This window comes from Cajanus cajan, chromosome 11 (genome assembly GCF_000230855.2).
Source record: "Cajanus cajan strain Asha chromosome 11, NIPB_CcT2T_4, whole genome shotgun sequence".
Taxonomy (NCBI): domain Eukaryota; kingdom Viridiplantae; phylum Streptophyta; class Magnoliopsida; order Fabales; family Fabaceae; genus Cajanus; species Cajanus cajan.
This window is the reverse complement of record NC_138527.1, coordinates 26,439,437-26,457,322: the sequence shown is the minus strand read 5'-3', so window position 1 is coordinate 26,457,322 and position 17,886 is coordinate 26,439,437. Positions and strand designations below refer to the sequence as shown.

General features: G+C 38.5%; 1 protein-coding gene across 1 annotated transcript; it reads left to right on the top strand.

Annotated features, from left to right (window-relative positions):
- The first annotated feature begins 13,154 nt into the window (after positions 1 to 13,154).
- LOC109800789 (14-3-3-like protein GF14 iota) lies at positions 13,155 to 16,709 on the top strand. Its single transcript, XM_020361664.3, has 7 exons — positions 13,155 to 13,395; positions 14,502 to 14,808; positions 15,195 to 15,282; positions 15,397 to 15,506; positions 15,598 to 15,746; positions 16,137 to 16,183; positions 16,423 to 16,709. The coding sequence occupies exons 1-7, from the start codon at positions 13,323 to 13,325 to the stop codon at positions 16,426 to 16,428; spliced, it is 780 nt and encodes a 259-aa protein (XP_020217253.1). The 5' UTR covers positions 13,155 to 13,322; the 3' UTR covers positions 16,429 to 16,709.
- Positions 16,710 to 17,886: the final 1,177 nt, after the last annotated feature.

The following is a 17,886-nucleotide window of genomic DNA, read 5'->3' as shown; positions in this document are numbered from 1 at the left end:
CGAAACCAACCTAGCCGCAGTATGGGCCGCTAATGAAGCTGACCTAGCGGCTCTGCGCGAAAAACAAGAGGATTTGCGCTCAACTCCAGCGGCGACACTCTGATCATCCCCCCGGCTCTCAACTCCAACCCGGTGGAGCAATACGAGCCAAGGAAAGCCAGGAAACAGGGTCAACTCCCCTACAGGGAATAATCAGTACGATCGCAAGAGGTTTCGCAGGAGGGGGCGCCAGCAGCTCGGCCCGAAAAAAACACCTGCGCAACGTCAACCACACACACTTAACCACCTCGGCTTCGCACCAGAGCTCGCCGACGATCACTTTCACCGACGACGACTATGCTGGGATCAATCCCAACCAGGATGATCCCATGGTCATAGTTGTGGCGCTAGCTAATTGGGAGGTTCACAAGACACTGATCGACCAAGGGAGCTCGACTGACATCCTATATTGGCCAACGTTCCTCAGGTTAGACGTCCCTCACTCTCTCATACAACCTCACATAGGGCCCCTAGTCGGTTTTGTAGGAAGAAGCGTTTACACTCGGGGGTAAGTGGACCTACTGACGACTTTCGGAGCACCTCCGGCCACAAGGCGAGTCATGGTTCGATACCTCCTCGTGGAAGCCGACACCTCCTACAACATAATCATCGGGAGGCCGACTTTGAACCAACTCAGTGCAGTAGTGTCCACCCCACACCTCACCATGAAATTCCCAGGGCATGATGGGAAGATCATCTCCGTCAAGGCAAACCAGAAGACGGCACGACATTGCTACACCGAAAGCCTGAAAGTCACCTCATTCGGTGAACAGTGCAAGAACGACCCTCCCACCGTGGCTCACACCGATCACGAAGAAATCGCCGATCTCGATCCAAGATCCAACTCTCACGACGAATGGCCTAGCCCCGTCGACGAGCTTGACGACCTCCAGATCGGGGAACTCCCCGGGCAATCCACAAAGATCAGCAGACAATTGACTCCAGAATTACGACAGCAGCTCGAAGCAGAAATCCTCAGAAACGCTGACCTCTTCGCCTGGTCCAGCGCCGACATGCCAGGCATAGATGTTGATTTCATCTGCCACAGGCTAGTAATACACAAGGAGGCAAAACCAGTCGCCTAGAGGAAAAGGAAGGTCGGCGGCGAAAGGCGAGAGGCCATCATCACCGAAACACAGAAACTACTGAATGTTGGCTTTATCCGTGAGGTCAGGTACACCACATGGCTGGCGAACGTAGTCTTGGTAAAGAAGAACTCGGGGAAGTGGCGTATGTGCGTCGACTATACTGATCTGAACAAAGCATGCCCCAAGGACTCATACCCCTTGCCGAGCATTGACAGGTTGGTCGATGGAGCCTCCGGACACGCCCTCCTCAGTTTCCTCGATGCCTACTCAGGGTACAATCAGTTAATGATGTACCCGCCTGACGAAGTACATACATCCTTCATCACCGACCACGCCAACTACTGCTATCGGGTGATGCCCTTCGGCCTCAAAAATGCAGGCGCAACCTACCAGCGACTGATGGATAAGTTTTTCCACCAACAGATCGGGAGGAACATGGAAGTTTACGTCGACGACATGGTAGGCAAGACTACCTCGGCGATTGACCATGCTGCCGACCTTGCCGAAGTATTCGCCCAGGTCAGAAAGCACAACATGCGCCTCAACCCGGAGAAATGTGTCTTCGACGTCCAGGGAGGCAAATTCTTCAGTTTCATGATCACCAGCAGAGGAATTGAGGCCAACCCTGAGAAGTGTCAAGCGATCATCCAGATGCAGAGCCCACAAACGGTGAAAGAGGTCCAACGCCTAACTGGACGATTGGTCTCATTATCCCGTTTTATCCCCAGACTCGCGGAAAAGGCAGGACCCATCTTCACCCTGCTGCGAAAACCCAAAGATTTCCGGTGGACGGATCAGTGCGAAGAAGCTTTTCGAAGCTTCAAAACCTTCCTCACAACCCCACCGATCTTACAGAGGCCGGATCACAAAGCTGACCTCCTTCTTTACTTGGCCGTAACAGAAGGCGCTATTAGCGCAGTAATAGTACAAGAGCACCAGAAAGCGCAGACACCAATCTACTTCATCAGCCGAGTCCTCCAAGATGCGGAGAAGCGATATCAGATGATCGAGAAGCTAGCACTAGCACTTGTCACCGCAGCTCGACGTCTCCGACCCTACTTCCAAAGCCACCAGGTGGTAGTCAAAACTGACTATCCCATCAAGAAAATTCTGCGAAAGCTTGAGCTCGCCGGATGGATGATTGCGTGGTCAGTAGAATTATCTGAGTTCGGCATCTAGTACGAAAGTCACGGACCCCTGAAAGCCCAATGCCTGGCCGACTTCGTAGCCGAGCTCACGCCTACTTCTACCGAGGAACCTCAGGTATGGACTTTACATGTTGACGGATCCTCCAACTCTAAGGGTGATGGTGCAGGCATCATATTGGAAGGACCAAACCAAGTCACCCTGGAGCAATCCCTCAAATTTGGCTTCAAAATGACCAACAACCAGGCGGAGTACGAGGCACTTCTCGCTGGACTAAGGCTAGTTAGCGACCTCGGAGCTCGAAAGATGAGTTGCAACAGCGACTCAAAACTCATGGTGGAGCAGCTCAGCGGGATGTACCAGGCAAAAGACACCCTACTGCAGCGGTACTTTCACACTACGTCCCACCAAATCTTGTCCTTCGACGAATTCACCATAAAGCACGTGCCACGAGAACAAAATGCTCGCGCCGACCTCCTGTCAAAGCTCGCCAGCACCAAAAGGCCTAGACAGCACCGAACCACTTATCCGAGGTCGAATTCGAACCTTGATGAAACACATATCACTCCAAATCTGAGGTCAAGCACGAACCACTTATCCGAGGTCGAATGCAAACCTTGATGAAACACATATCACTCCAAATCTGAGGTCGAGCACGAACCACTTATCCGAGGTCAAATGCGAACCTTGATGAAACACATATCACTTCAAATCTGAGGTCGAGCACGAACCACTTATCCGAGGTCGAATGCGAACCTTGATAAAACACATATCACTCCAAATCTGAGGTCAAGCACGAACCACTTACCCGAGGTCGAATTCGAACCTTGATGGAACACATATTACTATAAATTAGAGGTCGAGCACAAACCCTAATACGTTAATCCGAGGTCAAATTCGAACCTCGGCAGGATTAAGGTCAAGTTTGAACCTTCACAAAAATCTACGGTCAAGTTTGAACCATCACGAACAGCTAAGGTCGAGTTCGAACCTCAGTTTTATTACAGTAAAATTTAAACCTTCACGTAAAAAAAAAAAAAATATATATATATATATATATATATACGAGCAAAGTTCCCAGGATTTAACACTTGAGTTCAAAACAGAAATAAATTACGATTACAAAATTGGCCTACACAGAGGCATTCTCGCTGGAGCTATCCTCAACGTCATCCTCCTTGACCATCTTCCCAAAGCGAATGACCTTCTCCACATGCATGCCGGAGAAGTCAAACCCTGGCGCAAGGAGCTTGGCCTGACGAGCAGCCTTGAGGAAGCCCCTCTTATGCTCCACCATGATGGAGTGCTCGACCACCTCAAGTCTCCTCTGCAACGCCGCCTTCTCGGCCTCCAACGACGAAAGGTATACTCTCTGGGCAGCAATCTCCTGCTCTTTGCTACCAATAATGACCTCATCACGGAGACGCTCCTCGATTACCGACACCAGCTCGCCCTTCAAAAATGCGACTTCATCTTCCAGAGAGCGAACCTGTTCCCGAGAAGACACTACCTCGCCCCGGGACGAGGTAACAAACCCCTGCAGCTCACCCACCTGAGAAGCATACTCTTCGTTGGAGCGAAGGGCGATCTCCAAGGACTTCTGGGCCCTGGTAAGGCCCCCCCTCGCCACCTGGAGCTCGGCTCCCTGCATCTTCGCTTCACCGAGGGCGGCAGTCAGAACCCCGTTCTCCTCCTTCACGACTTTATTTTCATCTTTCAGAGGCTGAACAAGGCTCCTCAGCTTCGCCATGTCCTCCTGCTGCCTCGACCACTTGTGTTTCCAGTAATCCACAATGGTCGTTCCTCGCTGAAGGAAGATTTGGGCGGCATCAAAACTTCCCATTGGCCCGGCCGACTCGATCATCGCCTGATCAGCCGTGCTCAACGACCCCTTCAGAAAAAACTTCTTCGGAGTCACCGCAGCGCTCCACAGAGAGTCGACCTCCTCCGACGCACTCAAGTGCTCCAGCCGCATGGGCGCGCCCTCTTGCGCATAGTGATACCCAAGGTACGGCCGCTTCGGCCTCGGCACCGGACCAGGGGTAGGGAGCCCGGAGCTCAACCCCCTACGGACCTCGGCGGAAGTAGGCGCAGATACCCCAGTGTCGCTCCCCGCCTGCAAAAAGTAAGGACACTCTTCTAAGAACAAAAGTAAATAGAAGGGTAAAACGCCAAATACCACAGAAGGGCCAACGACTTACCTCGCCAACCGGAGCAACAAGTACTGCACCCCGGATCACTTCCTCGGCGGCATCCCCTGCCTATAGAAAACAACCTCAAGTCAAAAAAAAAACAACATAAAATAAAGAAAATAGAAACAAGACTAAGAAAAGAAAAATACTCACCATGGCAACCCGCTCAACAGCATGAGCCGGAACCTCGCTGGGTTGAACAACTGGCTCAGCAGCCGACGCCACCTCTTCGGCAGCCACACGATCGATCCCCTCCGACGGCGGACTCCCAGCAAGGTCCACCACCCCAGCTTCAACGGGAGGCAACCTCCCCTATCTCATGAGGGGCAGAGGTCCCCCGATCTCTCTCCCACCCCTCTTTCGTTTTTGGTTGATTTTCAGAGGGGAAACCTCCTCCTCTGGAGGCTCGAAAACCCTGAGCTCGGTCACGTTAAAGCAGGGCTTCAGCTCAAGCCACAAGTCTTTTCCTATAAGGCCTACAGACAGAAAATAAGGCACATCAGCAAAGAAGAATTACACAAACCTCAACAAACTACCAAGATGCAAAATACTCACCCTCCAGGACCCTCTCCTTGTGCGCCGAGTTCGCAAGTAACAAGATCGACTTGCAATCCAACAGGCGAGGCAAAGCCTAGAGATTCTTAACGACGGCAGCCTCCGAAGCCGTCAACTCCAAAGGGTTCACCCCGTGAAACCTAGACGGTTTAGGGCACCAGTAAAAGGGGAACTTCGGCAGTCCACCAAAGTAGAAATCCCCATCCTCCAAAGGGTCGACGTCCACGAGGAGTACCCGGAAAAACTCAGATTTGAAATTCTTATAAGATTGGGAGTAAAGAGTGAATAAACCCCCTTCTTTACTCCCGTTCAAAGAAAGAATGCCATACGGCGAAACGCCCAACTTCAACTGGTAGAAATGAAGGAAAACGCGAAGGGACAACTCCAGCCCTAGGACCGCACACAGGACCTGAAACGCCCTCAAAAAACCCCAGCTATTGGGGTGCAGCTGGCTAGGGGCCGCGTTGATGTAGTTCAAGAAATCACACTCAAACTGAGTGAAAGGAAGACAAACGCCCAGGTCCCTGAAGAAACTCTGATAAACATAAAAGTGGGGGGGATCGGTTGACTTCCCCATGAACACACCCTCACTAGCCGGACAGGGCTCGAGCCGAATCATCCGGGAAATGGTGGGGTCGCAAATCCGGTGCATCTCCCAAACCGCATCGACCTCCTGGCGCGACCTGAACACACTTCGGATGCCCCCCATCTCGCGCTTGACCCAGTCGTAACCAGGAACACCCAGCTCCAGGTCCTTAGGCGGGGGCGGGTCTTTCCTCTCGGCGACGCCCTTCCCGGTAGCCACCGCCTTGTCGCGCGCCTTGCCTCTAGCAGGCGCAGAAGAACCGGCGCCACGACTACCAGCCATCAAGAAGACTCGAAGAAAGACTGTGAAAACGAAGACGAAAGACGAACGGAAGCGAGAAAGCTAGGAACGAGAAGGCATAGAGGACTATCGTACCCAAGAAGCCAAAGAGTAGAAGAAAGTGGAGTGAATGGGAAGAGACGCGGGAGAGAAAAAGAAAAGGGCTTTTTCCCACATTTCAAAACCGCCACGCCACGTGTCGGCCAGGGGACACGCATGACAACACAATTAATTACAAGACCATCATTACATAACCGTCATTTCCCATAACGCGCCACTTGCACGTTTCTGGGAAATGAACAGTCGCGACACATTGCTACCACAACGAGCAAACGTACGCGAAAGGTCACCTCCCCCCAGCGAGCTCGGCCTTAACTCCTCGACCTACGGTCTTCGGAGCTCGGGGGGCTAGTGTACTATCCGTACTGCGTAACCGAGCTCCGAGCTCGGCACCATAACGCAAGTCGACCTCGGACACGCACCGCGTGGCATCAGCTCGACATTTAAGTGAATCATAACTGATTCCCGAGGATCTCGCCCCAGACGAGGTCCGTTATCTAATCATATTACATCTTATCTCAGGCCCAAGGCCCAAAGCAACCCTAAGTCACACCAAGGTACGTGCATTACATATACGAGACTAATACTCACACAAACACTAACTTTAGCATCGGAGTCTCTTTTGCAGGTACCACCCCCATCTTGGAGCATCAAGCGTACCAGCGAAGGAGGCTCACCAATCTTACTCGGAGGATCATCTCTACAGCAGATTTCCGGTAAGAACAAGAACAATGAGTAACGACAACAGAAAAGGCAACTCAGAGACTTATGCTACAGATAATGAAGGTGTTAAGGCAAAGGTTGCATGGGATGTCAAGGCAACTAAAATTTATATTAAAGTATGTTTGGAGCAAGTGTATAAAAGAGAACGAAATGGAACTACCCTTACCAAGAAAGGGTGGAAAGTTGTTGAATCTAAATTCAATGCTAAAACTGGAAGAAAATATGGCAAGAGTCAATTCAAAAACAAATGGGATAACCTTAAGGAAGAATGGTCAATATGGTACAAATTGTTTGGGAAAGAGATTGGACTAGGATAGGATAATTTGAGAAATACAATGGATGCATCAAATGAGTGGTGGGATAAAAAGTAAATGGTACAAAGTCTCTTAACAAGAAGTTAGAAAAATTATTTTGATTTTGTGTAATATATTATTTTGATTACTTGTAAACATGCAGGAGAACCCATTACACGGGAAATTCATATATTAAGGACTTGTTTTTGCTCATGGGCTAAGTACATTGTTCAGTAATGTGGTGGCTACTGGAAAATTCAATTGGACGCCTTCTTCTGGGATACTACCAAATGGATTAAATGGAGATAATAATATATATTGTCCATAGTTTGATATTGTCAATATAGACTTAGAGGACGGTTCAGGGGATTGTGAAGATGTACTTCCTAGAGCTTGAGTAAGCTTATATTTGGGAAATGTCAATTTAAGCACTGCTCAAGGAAATAATAGTGAAAAGAGCACTGGAAAGAGGAAGATGATTGGAAATGAAAGCATGAAGGTGAAAACTCCTGCTTAAAAAAAATAGTTGTTGCAATCGGTAGAAAAGCATCTGCTTTTGAGTCACGTTCAACTGCTTTAAACACACTAGTAGTTAGTGGCACATCTATTGCTGAAGTAATGGATGAAATCAACATAATGGAAGCTATTACAAATGATGAGGATTGGCACGCTCGGTGTAACCAACTTACGTTGTCCAAACCTGTTAAGGAAATGTTTGTTGCATTAAAGGGATGTGAGAAAAGACTATTGGGTTGGCTAAAGTTTGCTGCTTATAATGCATTATCATCTTTAAAAAGTTAGACTATTAGGTGTTGGGCTGATTCTATTTATATTTAAAAGAAATTAAAATCCTATATGACTTGTATTTTGATATGATGGAAATTAGGATTATGTAAACTTTATTTTGAATATGTAATGACTTATATTATCCAACCTATATTTAGTAGAAGTTAAAATCCTATACATATTTTCCTTGTTTGTCTTTCTTCCCTTCTAGATTTGACTTACTACCTTGGCATGATAATAAAATAAAATTTTTGGGTCTGTTTCTTTTGGTGAATTCCTAAGGCAACACTCTTTTTCTGCTACAATAGTGAGAGGTGCCATGAATCAGATTTGGGATAATGTATATAAATAATAAGAAAAGGTTTCCAAATAAAATGCTTTCATTTAAAACAACATAAACATTTCAAGTCAAGTGCCTCAACGATAAAAACTCACATTTGCTTTACTTTATCCCAAAAGGTACTAAAAATAAATAATGAATCATAACATAAACTAAACTAAACGGAAATAAAGTGGCTCTTGAAAGGTCAATACAAATAGAAAGCTACATAAAAAGGTTTCTAACATACGGAAAATAAATCTAGCATGATAATCAAAAGCATAATTAATTAGTTTTATAATCACATCATATTAATGCCCAACCCAAGGGATATATAAACAAGGTTCAAGCCTCATCATCAATACCAACATCCTATTAATCGATCTATTTTTTATAAAGTTGATTAGCTCAATTTTTTAAAAATATGGATCATTTTTTTTTAAACTGAATTGGTCTGGTACAATGTGGTTATTCATTTTATATTCATACATAGATCAATTGTTTTTAAAAAATCGAATCAAACCAATCCATTTTGTAAAGATGAACTAGATAAACAAACCAATTTTATAAAGTGAATTGATTTAGTTTTTTTCTTAAAAGGATCCGATTTTTTAATTGTATTTTCTAATACAAATAATTTGAAATTTAAGATTATTCTAATGTTAATTAATTTATAATTGTATAATTATGTGTATTTTATATTATGTTTAAGGTCTTATTAATTATAATAATATTATTATTTTAAATAATCTTATTACTATATATTTATTTCAATCCTAATTATTGTAAAAGTCATATGAGTTCTATATATACTATAAATAAAAATAATGGTGATAAAGCTATTACATTGATTTGAATCAAGTGTCTACATAAAATATGTTTGTAATTAGCTAATATTGCATTATTTTAGTAGAAACATTAAAAAGATAGGTTAGGGGTAGATTAGGGATATCACTTTATTATAAGATATATATATATATATATATATATATATATATATATATATATTTATTTATTTATTTATTTATTTTGTTTAAATTAGTTATTACCCAAAATTAAGATTATTTATTTAATCTATAATAAATATTATATATAAAACATTTTTTAATTATTAAATGGGGTGACTTGAGTTTTTCTTAACTCATTTTACTAATTGGGACGGGGTGGGTTGACTTGCTTTTTGGCAAGTCAAGGACGAGTTAGGCACATTGATCAGTTTTGTCATCTCTACTTCCAATAACTGTATTTTATTCATAAGAATTATTCAAGATATTACTTATAAATTATTAATATTATAAATATAATCATTTTTTATCTAAAGCATAGTTATAAAATAATAAAATATATTCATCATTTCACATTTTTAAATTACAAAATATTTAAATTTAAGATAAATTAAATTATTTCGAATTTAAAAAAAAATCTCATATAATTTTATAATTTATTAAATAAAATAAGAAATATTCATAAAACTATATCTAACTTGAACACTTACATTTTTTTTCTATTTTTTATTTTAAAACAATTAGCTATGTTATTTTAATATATAAAATTAATTGTACAAACAAATATATTTTTAACATATGAATAAACGAGAGTAATTCGTGCAAATGCATGAGTTTCTTTCTAGTTATAGTATAAAACTCATAACATTAACGATTCATAACACACCATAGGATAATTATCAAATGCAAGATGCACCGACACTTTTAGTTCTAAATGCATGTGGCACAACAAGACTCAACTTTATACAATAATATCTCATCACTAAAATCAATTTTATACACATGATGCATATTACACAACAAGACTCAACACAAGCATACAATATTGCATGTTCACTTTCATAGTGTTCCATAGTATCACTTTATCCCGACTAAGCACGTATGCCTAGACTTCACCACACTTGTTGTAATCACATGTTTCATAAAATAGAAAATCACAATATTGCTAGTTGTTATAGTACTCTTAACCTCATTCGACATTTCCTTAGACACAATTATCATAATACAACCTCAAAGACTCATTAGTTTGACTCACCTCACAAAAATAACTCCTTTCACGCACAAAGTCACACTTGACGAGGCTCACCTCATGCCTAGCACCATCCCACAAAAGAGCAACCTTTGCTCTCTAAAGGTCTCTTGCTCGACATGGTCATACCCACACTCAACGTCATAGCCATTGGGAGTCCCTAGAGCTCTCTCGCTCAACATGACCAACATCATGCTCGATGGTTGAGCTACAAATAGCAACTTGTGATCTTTAAAGCCTTCACACTCGACATGACCTCTTTAGCTCTTGACATCAACGTCCCCACGCCTGACACAATAGTAGTTTCACGCCCTCTTGCAGAAACTACAAAAATTGCCCAAATCACCAATTTTCATTCTTAATTCATTTTCAATTATTAGTTATATCAGTCAATCTTTGTTATGCACTATAAAATTGGGGTTTCCATAATAACCTAAGGGTTATCTACAAGAAATAAAATCAATATCCAAAACAATCAATCACACAATATAGAGCACATACTAGCAACCAAAATAGTAAATCCAAGACAAACTATTGAAAGTAAACAAAACACAAGCAATTAAGGGGACTCTTAAGGTCCATTGCACAACAACAAAGAACAACCAAACAACGAGATTAAGGATCAATACCGCTACTCAATAGTTATCCCACACCCATGAGCGAAATAGCTCACTCCTCTTTACCTCGATAAACATCTGACGAGGAAAGGGATCTTCAAGGTAGTTCCTTCTTGCAACTCCAACAATATTCTCTGAAAGTGTCTTTGAGATTAGAGAAAAAAAAAACAAGAAGTGTATAACATAGAAGTGAAAAATGATGGGTTAACCTCCCTAACTTAACCATAGCTTTTCGGGTTAAAGAAACTAATATATAGGGTCAAAATATTTTTTTGTTAATTAGAATAAACATAATCCCAAAATAAAACATTCTATACATGCAATTATATTTTCACAAAATCGTTCTTAATTTTTATAAAAAATCATTTAATTAATTTTCAAAAGTACATAATATTATTTAGGAAACTAGGGTGTTACAATTTTCTCATGTTAAAAACAAGTCCTTATTTTAATATTAAATAATACTAATTACATGTTCTGTCCCATAATAACAACACTTTTAACATTTAGAAAATGTCTCAAAATGAATGATATTTTAACTTCTCACATTTCAATGTAATATTAATTATTTTTTTCTCTAGTTTATCCCTTCATAAATTATTCAATTACCACAATTAAAAGAAACGTGTTTATTAAGAAAATGAGTTATTTTAGTAAAATTATATAAAACAAAAATGATACATTTATTGTTATCCTTAATCTGAATGTAAAAACCTTAAACTGCAGTTATTGTGAAATGGATGAAATATATTTCAAGAAATCAATCTTTTATTTGTTTTGGTCATTTTTATAAGACTCAATTAGCTAATTTATTATGAGGAATTGTTCGTTAATTAGCTAATAACGATAAGTTTATCTTAAATTTATATATTTTTTTCATTTAAAACTACCTTTAACATTAACAAGATTCTTACTCTACCATTTACCAACTATTTATTGAATTAAGAGAAAATAATTTTTTAAGAGTATTTATTGAAAAAATATTAATGCAAGAGACATTTTAGGTTGATTTTTTTTTGTCCATGGACATGATTTATGTATTGTTCCAAAGTTGACAACTAATAACAAAATAACCTTTTTATTTGAGTCTTATAAAATAAAAGGCCAAATACATTTTAAAAAGCACTCTAAAAGTAAAAGAAAAATTGCACTCATACTTTTTTATTAGTAGAAATTACAATGATGTCAACAAGGTTCAAACTTATGACCATGTACATATTATTTCAATTCCTCCATTCATATACACAGGCTTTGCATAACAACGAAAAAAAAAAATATGATACCAAATTATCAAATAATTGCTTATATTTTAAAAACTATTTCAAGAAATTAATAAAAGTGAACAACTTTTTCTTAAAAATAATTGAAATTAGTTTTTAAATTAAATTAAATTAAATTAACGTTCATTTAGGATTCCTAATAGTGAGAATTGAAATAATATGCACAAAATCAAAATCATAGGTTGGAATCTTATTATTATCCTTATAACAGTTTATTGATAAATAAAAAAACTTATGTTCAATTAGAAAATGATTACAATTCAACGGGAAATCATCGTTCATAACTAAAATAATTATTATAAGTTCGATATGTATAAAGGAAAAAGACAAATGTTTGAATCTTCGATAAATGAACCTTCACCAATGGTTCGACACTCTCAATAGTAGAATCCCTTGCTCCTAGTTTGGTTCCCTCCATAGTCGAACCCCTTGTTCATGTTTCGGCTTCAATATTTGAACCACACAACCGATGCTTTGAATCCAAGCAATCGAACCCACATTTAAGATGATCAAATAGTCAAAGCCCCCCTCATCAACACAATTGAAAAAATTGGATAATCAAGACCATCAACACACTCGACTATCATTAGAGATCTATTACCTAATTGGTAATAGGAGATAAATGCTTGTAAATTCAAGATTCATCATGATATGTCTAAATAGAATGACAAATATTGAGATAAAATTACTATCCGCTAATTTATTATTGACATTTATTGCTTTAAGTCAAAATGTCTCTTATATATATACTCATTCTTTGGATCAATTGTTAATTATTTACATGTTAAAAAAAGTTAAGAGCGCAAAAAATAACATGAGAAAATTACCCCAAATTATAAGATAAGTACATATAGAAATATTAATATAAAAATTAATTATAAATTTAACAAAAACATCATGCGAATATTTTTCTTTAATTTAAAATAGTGCATAAATTATAAAAAAAAATAAAACATATATATTTTTTAACCAATGTTGTAAAGATAGTGTATTAAAGGAAAAATAGAAGTAATGTTCTAAAAACACACAATGAAATGAAAGGAAAGAAAGAAAAGGCAACGCAGGCATGCATTTAATAAAATAGAGAAAAGCATTTTGATTTTTGTGAGAGTGGATCCCGATTTGCGCGGTTCCTCTTTGAAACGAAGATATCCAACGGTTGAGAATTGGGTCTCCGTTTGACCCACAGAACATGTTCCATCTTTAACCACTATATAACATTTTCCTTTCTTCCATTGCATTGCATTGCATTGCATTACCATTCATTTCGTTTCCCTTCTTCGCCCCCTTTTCTGTTTGCGTCGTTCTGATCTCTCTCTGCCACCATGTCCGCTGAGAAAGAGAGAGACACCCAGGTTTACTTGGCCAAGCTTGCCGAACAGGCCGAGAGATATGAAGGTTTTCTTTTTAATCTCTCTCTTTTTTCCTTCTTTGTTGGATCTTTTTCGGGCTTCTCTTGGATTGGGGATGTAAAAGATTTCATTTTGAGAAGTGGGGTTTGATTTATTTTATTTTATTTTATTTTGTGGATCGGATTGTTTTCCCCGTGTTGGCCCTCTTTTTTTGTTGATTGGTGTTTTGTTTGGATTGTTAGATTTGACTTGTGATTGTTTTTTTGGTGTGGCATTGTTGTGGATTTGACATGGATTTGATGTTTTGATTTGGGGGGGATTAAGAGGGGAAAAGGCAGGGTTGTTTGGTTTTTCTTTTGAAAAAAATGCTAGTTTTCACAATGTAAGTAGAGGTTGAAGATGAAAACAGAAGAAGATGATGAGAAAATATCTCAAGCTGTTTTTGGTTTTTAGAATACTTATTTTGAAGCAATTTTTCAAAAGTTGATAGATTTTGGATGAAAAATTGATTGTTGGGTAGTGTGAAATTGTTTTAGATTTTGGATGAGAATTTGATTGTTGAGAAGTGTGGAATTGTTTTAGAAAATAGTTTTTAAAATAAAATAAAATAAAATTGAGAAGGGAATCAAATGGGCCCTAAGTTACCAATGTGTTGTCATGGGGCCTATGAGTGAGACTGTTTAACTCGTGATTCATTTTGTCGTGAGAGTGAATCAGAGAATGAAACGCTGTCTTTTTCTTTTTGCTCTTGAACCTGTTCACCTCTATTTGATAAATTGTATTTGGCATTGCTACCCTTTTAATGGCAAGAGTAGGATATGAATATGCTTCATTTTATTTCTTTTACCTTTTGAGAATCATCTTGTCTGATTAGGTGAAGATTAATTTGTTGAAGTTTATTTAGTTAATTTTGTCTGACTTTGGACCTGGGAAGAGAAAGCCTGTTTTATGCTCATAATTTACATCATGTGAGCTTAATTTTGTGCGTTTAAAAAAAATGTTGTTGCATAATGCATAGTGTTTACAAAATACAGAAAAATAATGTTTTCATCTATGTAGTCAATTTCACCTGGTGGGGAAAGGCTTGGTTGCTGTTGTTTTTGTTGAATCAAGATTATGATATCCATCTGAAACCTAATATTTATCATGCAGAAATGGTTGAGTGCATGAAGAAAGTAGCAAAACTTGATCTTGATCTAACTGTGGAAGAAAGGAACCTCCTCTCAGTGGGATACAAAAATGTCATTGGAGCACGAAGGGCCTCTTGGCGCATCATGTCCTCAATTGAGCAGAAGGAAGAGTCTAAGGGAAATGAGCACAATGTTAAACTCATCAAGAGTTACTGCCAAAAGGTTGAGGAGGAACTCTCCAAAATTTGTGGTGACATTCTGACTATTATTGAGCAGCACCTGATCCCCTCTTCCACATCAGCAGAAGCTAATGTTTTCTACTATAAGATGTGAGTCATATTGCTACACTACTGTTCTACTTGCTTGATTAACTTCATTCCTTTTCAATGTAGCTAAACCCATTTTCTCTGTTGAATAATTTCTTCCATTCTGCAGATATAATTGTCTTTTCCAATAAAAGTCAAAACATCAGGATAAATATGGGAAGCACAGAATATGTATAAATATAATGATTTGAATACTTTTTCTTTGTGGTTCATGTACCGTTTGTCCACATGATGGGTGGAGCACCCTTAGCTTGAGTTATTCTGGGCTCTACAGAGACTCCAATGCTATTAATGAGTCATTGATTTGTGTGTTTAAGTTCCACTCATCATTATGGTTACCGCATACTTTGCTTTGCTATCCTTAATTTCCTTATGCTCCTTTGATTCAGGAAAGGTGATTATTTTCGGTATCTTGCCGAGTTCAAGACTGACCAAGAAAGGAAAGAGGCTGCTGAGAATTCACTGAAAGGATACGAGGTATGTGTTTGATCTCTTGTATTTCAGCACTGAACTAGTTCATAAATGTATTTTTTTATTTATGTTGTACATTCTACTGTCATCTGATTTACACATTTTTTTTTTAATTATTAGGCTGCTTCAGCCACTGCCAACACAGATCTTCCATCAACACATCCAATCCGTCTTGGACTTGCTCTCAATTTCTCTGTCTTTTATTATGAGATAATGAACTCTCCTGAAAGGTAAGTTACTGGTTCTCTCATTCTACATGAGACCATTGAATTGTTTTTGATGCCACAGCTCATCTGAATGTCATTACTGAAAAACTTACAGGGCCTGCCATTTGGCTAAACAAGCTTTTGATGAGGCAATTGCGGAGTTGGACACTCTGAGTGAAGAGTCATACAAGGATAGCACTTTGATCATGCAGTTGTTGAGAGACAACCTGACCCTGTGGACCTCAGATTTGCCAGAGGATGGAGGTACTGGAAATGGTTGAAGTTTGATATAAAATTCATTTGGCTGCGTAAATCAATATTACTAGTACCATGTGTTGCTGAATAATGATGTCCAAAGCATTCAAGTGGCTGATGTACAATTTGTACAATATCATTGAAACAGTTACTTTCACTTACTTTCACGTACTTTGTGCCCCTCTTGAGTCTCAACCTTGTCAGAAATCAAATTAGGATGAATAGAAAGAAGGGAAAAAAAACTGCATACTCTTGGATTTATTATCATGAAGATCAAAGTCATTGTTTCTTGAGTGGTCTCTTCAGCTGAATCACTCATAGTTAATTGTATAATTATGTTTCTTGATATTTGGTTTATACTATAGTTGGAACTACTCTAAAGTTGATACTCACATGCAGGTGAGGACGGCATAAAAGCTGAAGAAGCCAAACCTACTGAGCCTGAGGTGTGTGCATAATAGTTTTTTTTTTTTGGCTATGTTTACATGATTTTTTGTGAAATGTGTGAAGAGACTTTAATATTGTAGTAGTTAAGTTTTAATAATCAATAATGTAGAAAATAACTGAATTTGTGTACAAAAATATCACAATATTTCCACTTTGTGGTTTCAAGTATTTGTGCAAGAAGCATTTTCTGAAACCAAATGTCCTTATTCTTTATTCTGACATTCTTCTACTTATGCAGAATTGATCATGATTCGGTAGTCAGAAATCTAAGGTACTCTCAAAGAGGGCATTTTTCAGCTTTTCTTGCAATGGATTTGGACCAGACAATACCAACTGTGCCCATTTCATAATTCTTGTGATCTCTTAATATCCCCTTCCCAAGCCAGAAGATCTGCCCCTGTTCTTTCTTTTTCCTTCAAACTTTTTTTCCCTTTCTTTTTATTGCCTTATCTGTTTCAAGTAAAGTGGTCAGTTGAAGCAATGAACAATTTACATTTACCTTATAAGCATCTCATTCCTTCGTTATCTGTGTTTGGATTTATTTTACTTTGTTGCCTATGTACTTCTAGATGTACAAAACATACAACAACCGTTTAGAAATTGTGCTGTCTCCTGATCTGAAGAAGATTGCACCTTGAAAATCAATCTCAGGTCCCAATAAGTAGTTTTGTTCATACAAATTAAACGGATTAATAAACAATCTAGACACATTAATAAACAATACAAACGAATACTCAACAAAATTAAATGTTGGGTAAGTTCCAAATGTAAGTGTACAAAAAGGTTCGATGATAGAAAATGTGCACTGAGTAAGGTCTAAGCAATAACGTAACACGATAATGGCTGAATAAAAGTAAATAAGGATCAAAAGTAAGTATGCAACGAGCAAAATTCAATAAAGTAAATAAGTATGCATGGAGCAAAATGCTGAAGTATGAAGATAAATATGCATAAAATAAAGAAGTGCTTAAGTTTTGGCACATTTCAAAAATAATTTCGAGAATTGATGATAATATTTTGACACTAAATGGTTACAACTTGGACCAGGAAGCGTCGTCCACGAAACGTGACCCTTTCAAACTTTTATCACTTGCTTCTATTAAGCCACAAATTCAATGGTTTACAAAAATAATTCTGGTCAAGTATATCTTTTCATAAGAATTTTGCAAATAAGTCAACAGTAGAAGAAACTGGAACTAATTCTTAGCCATTCTTTATCACCTTGCAGCTGCATCTGCAGAATCTAAATCTAATTAAGCTAGAATTTATTTATTTTTCTTAATAAACAAGGACTATAATCATCTACTAAAAGTGAAGATTAAAAACAGTTATTCACTATATATATTTTTTATAATACATATTTGATTAAATTGATAAATGATAGACAAATTTAGAAACTACGGTTATGATGTTTGTTTAATTCAGGTATAAATTGATAGGTGTTTGATAATTCTAATTTCTTCTTTGGTTGCCTTATACCACAAACCACCGACGGGTGACACATACTCTTGTTTACTAATTTATGGTCAATAATAGATATACTTGATCAGAATTATGTTATAGAAAGTGAAATTTTTTTTTATCACTTTCGAAATTTAAGTTCTGAAATGTAATAATAAAATTTCGACAGTTAAAAAAAAAAAGATTAAAAAAAATGAAGAAGTAAATAACAATTCCGAAGCATGAAATGAACAAACTTCAA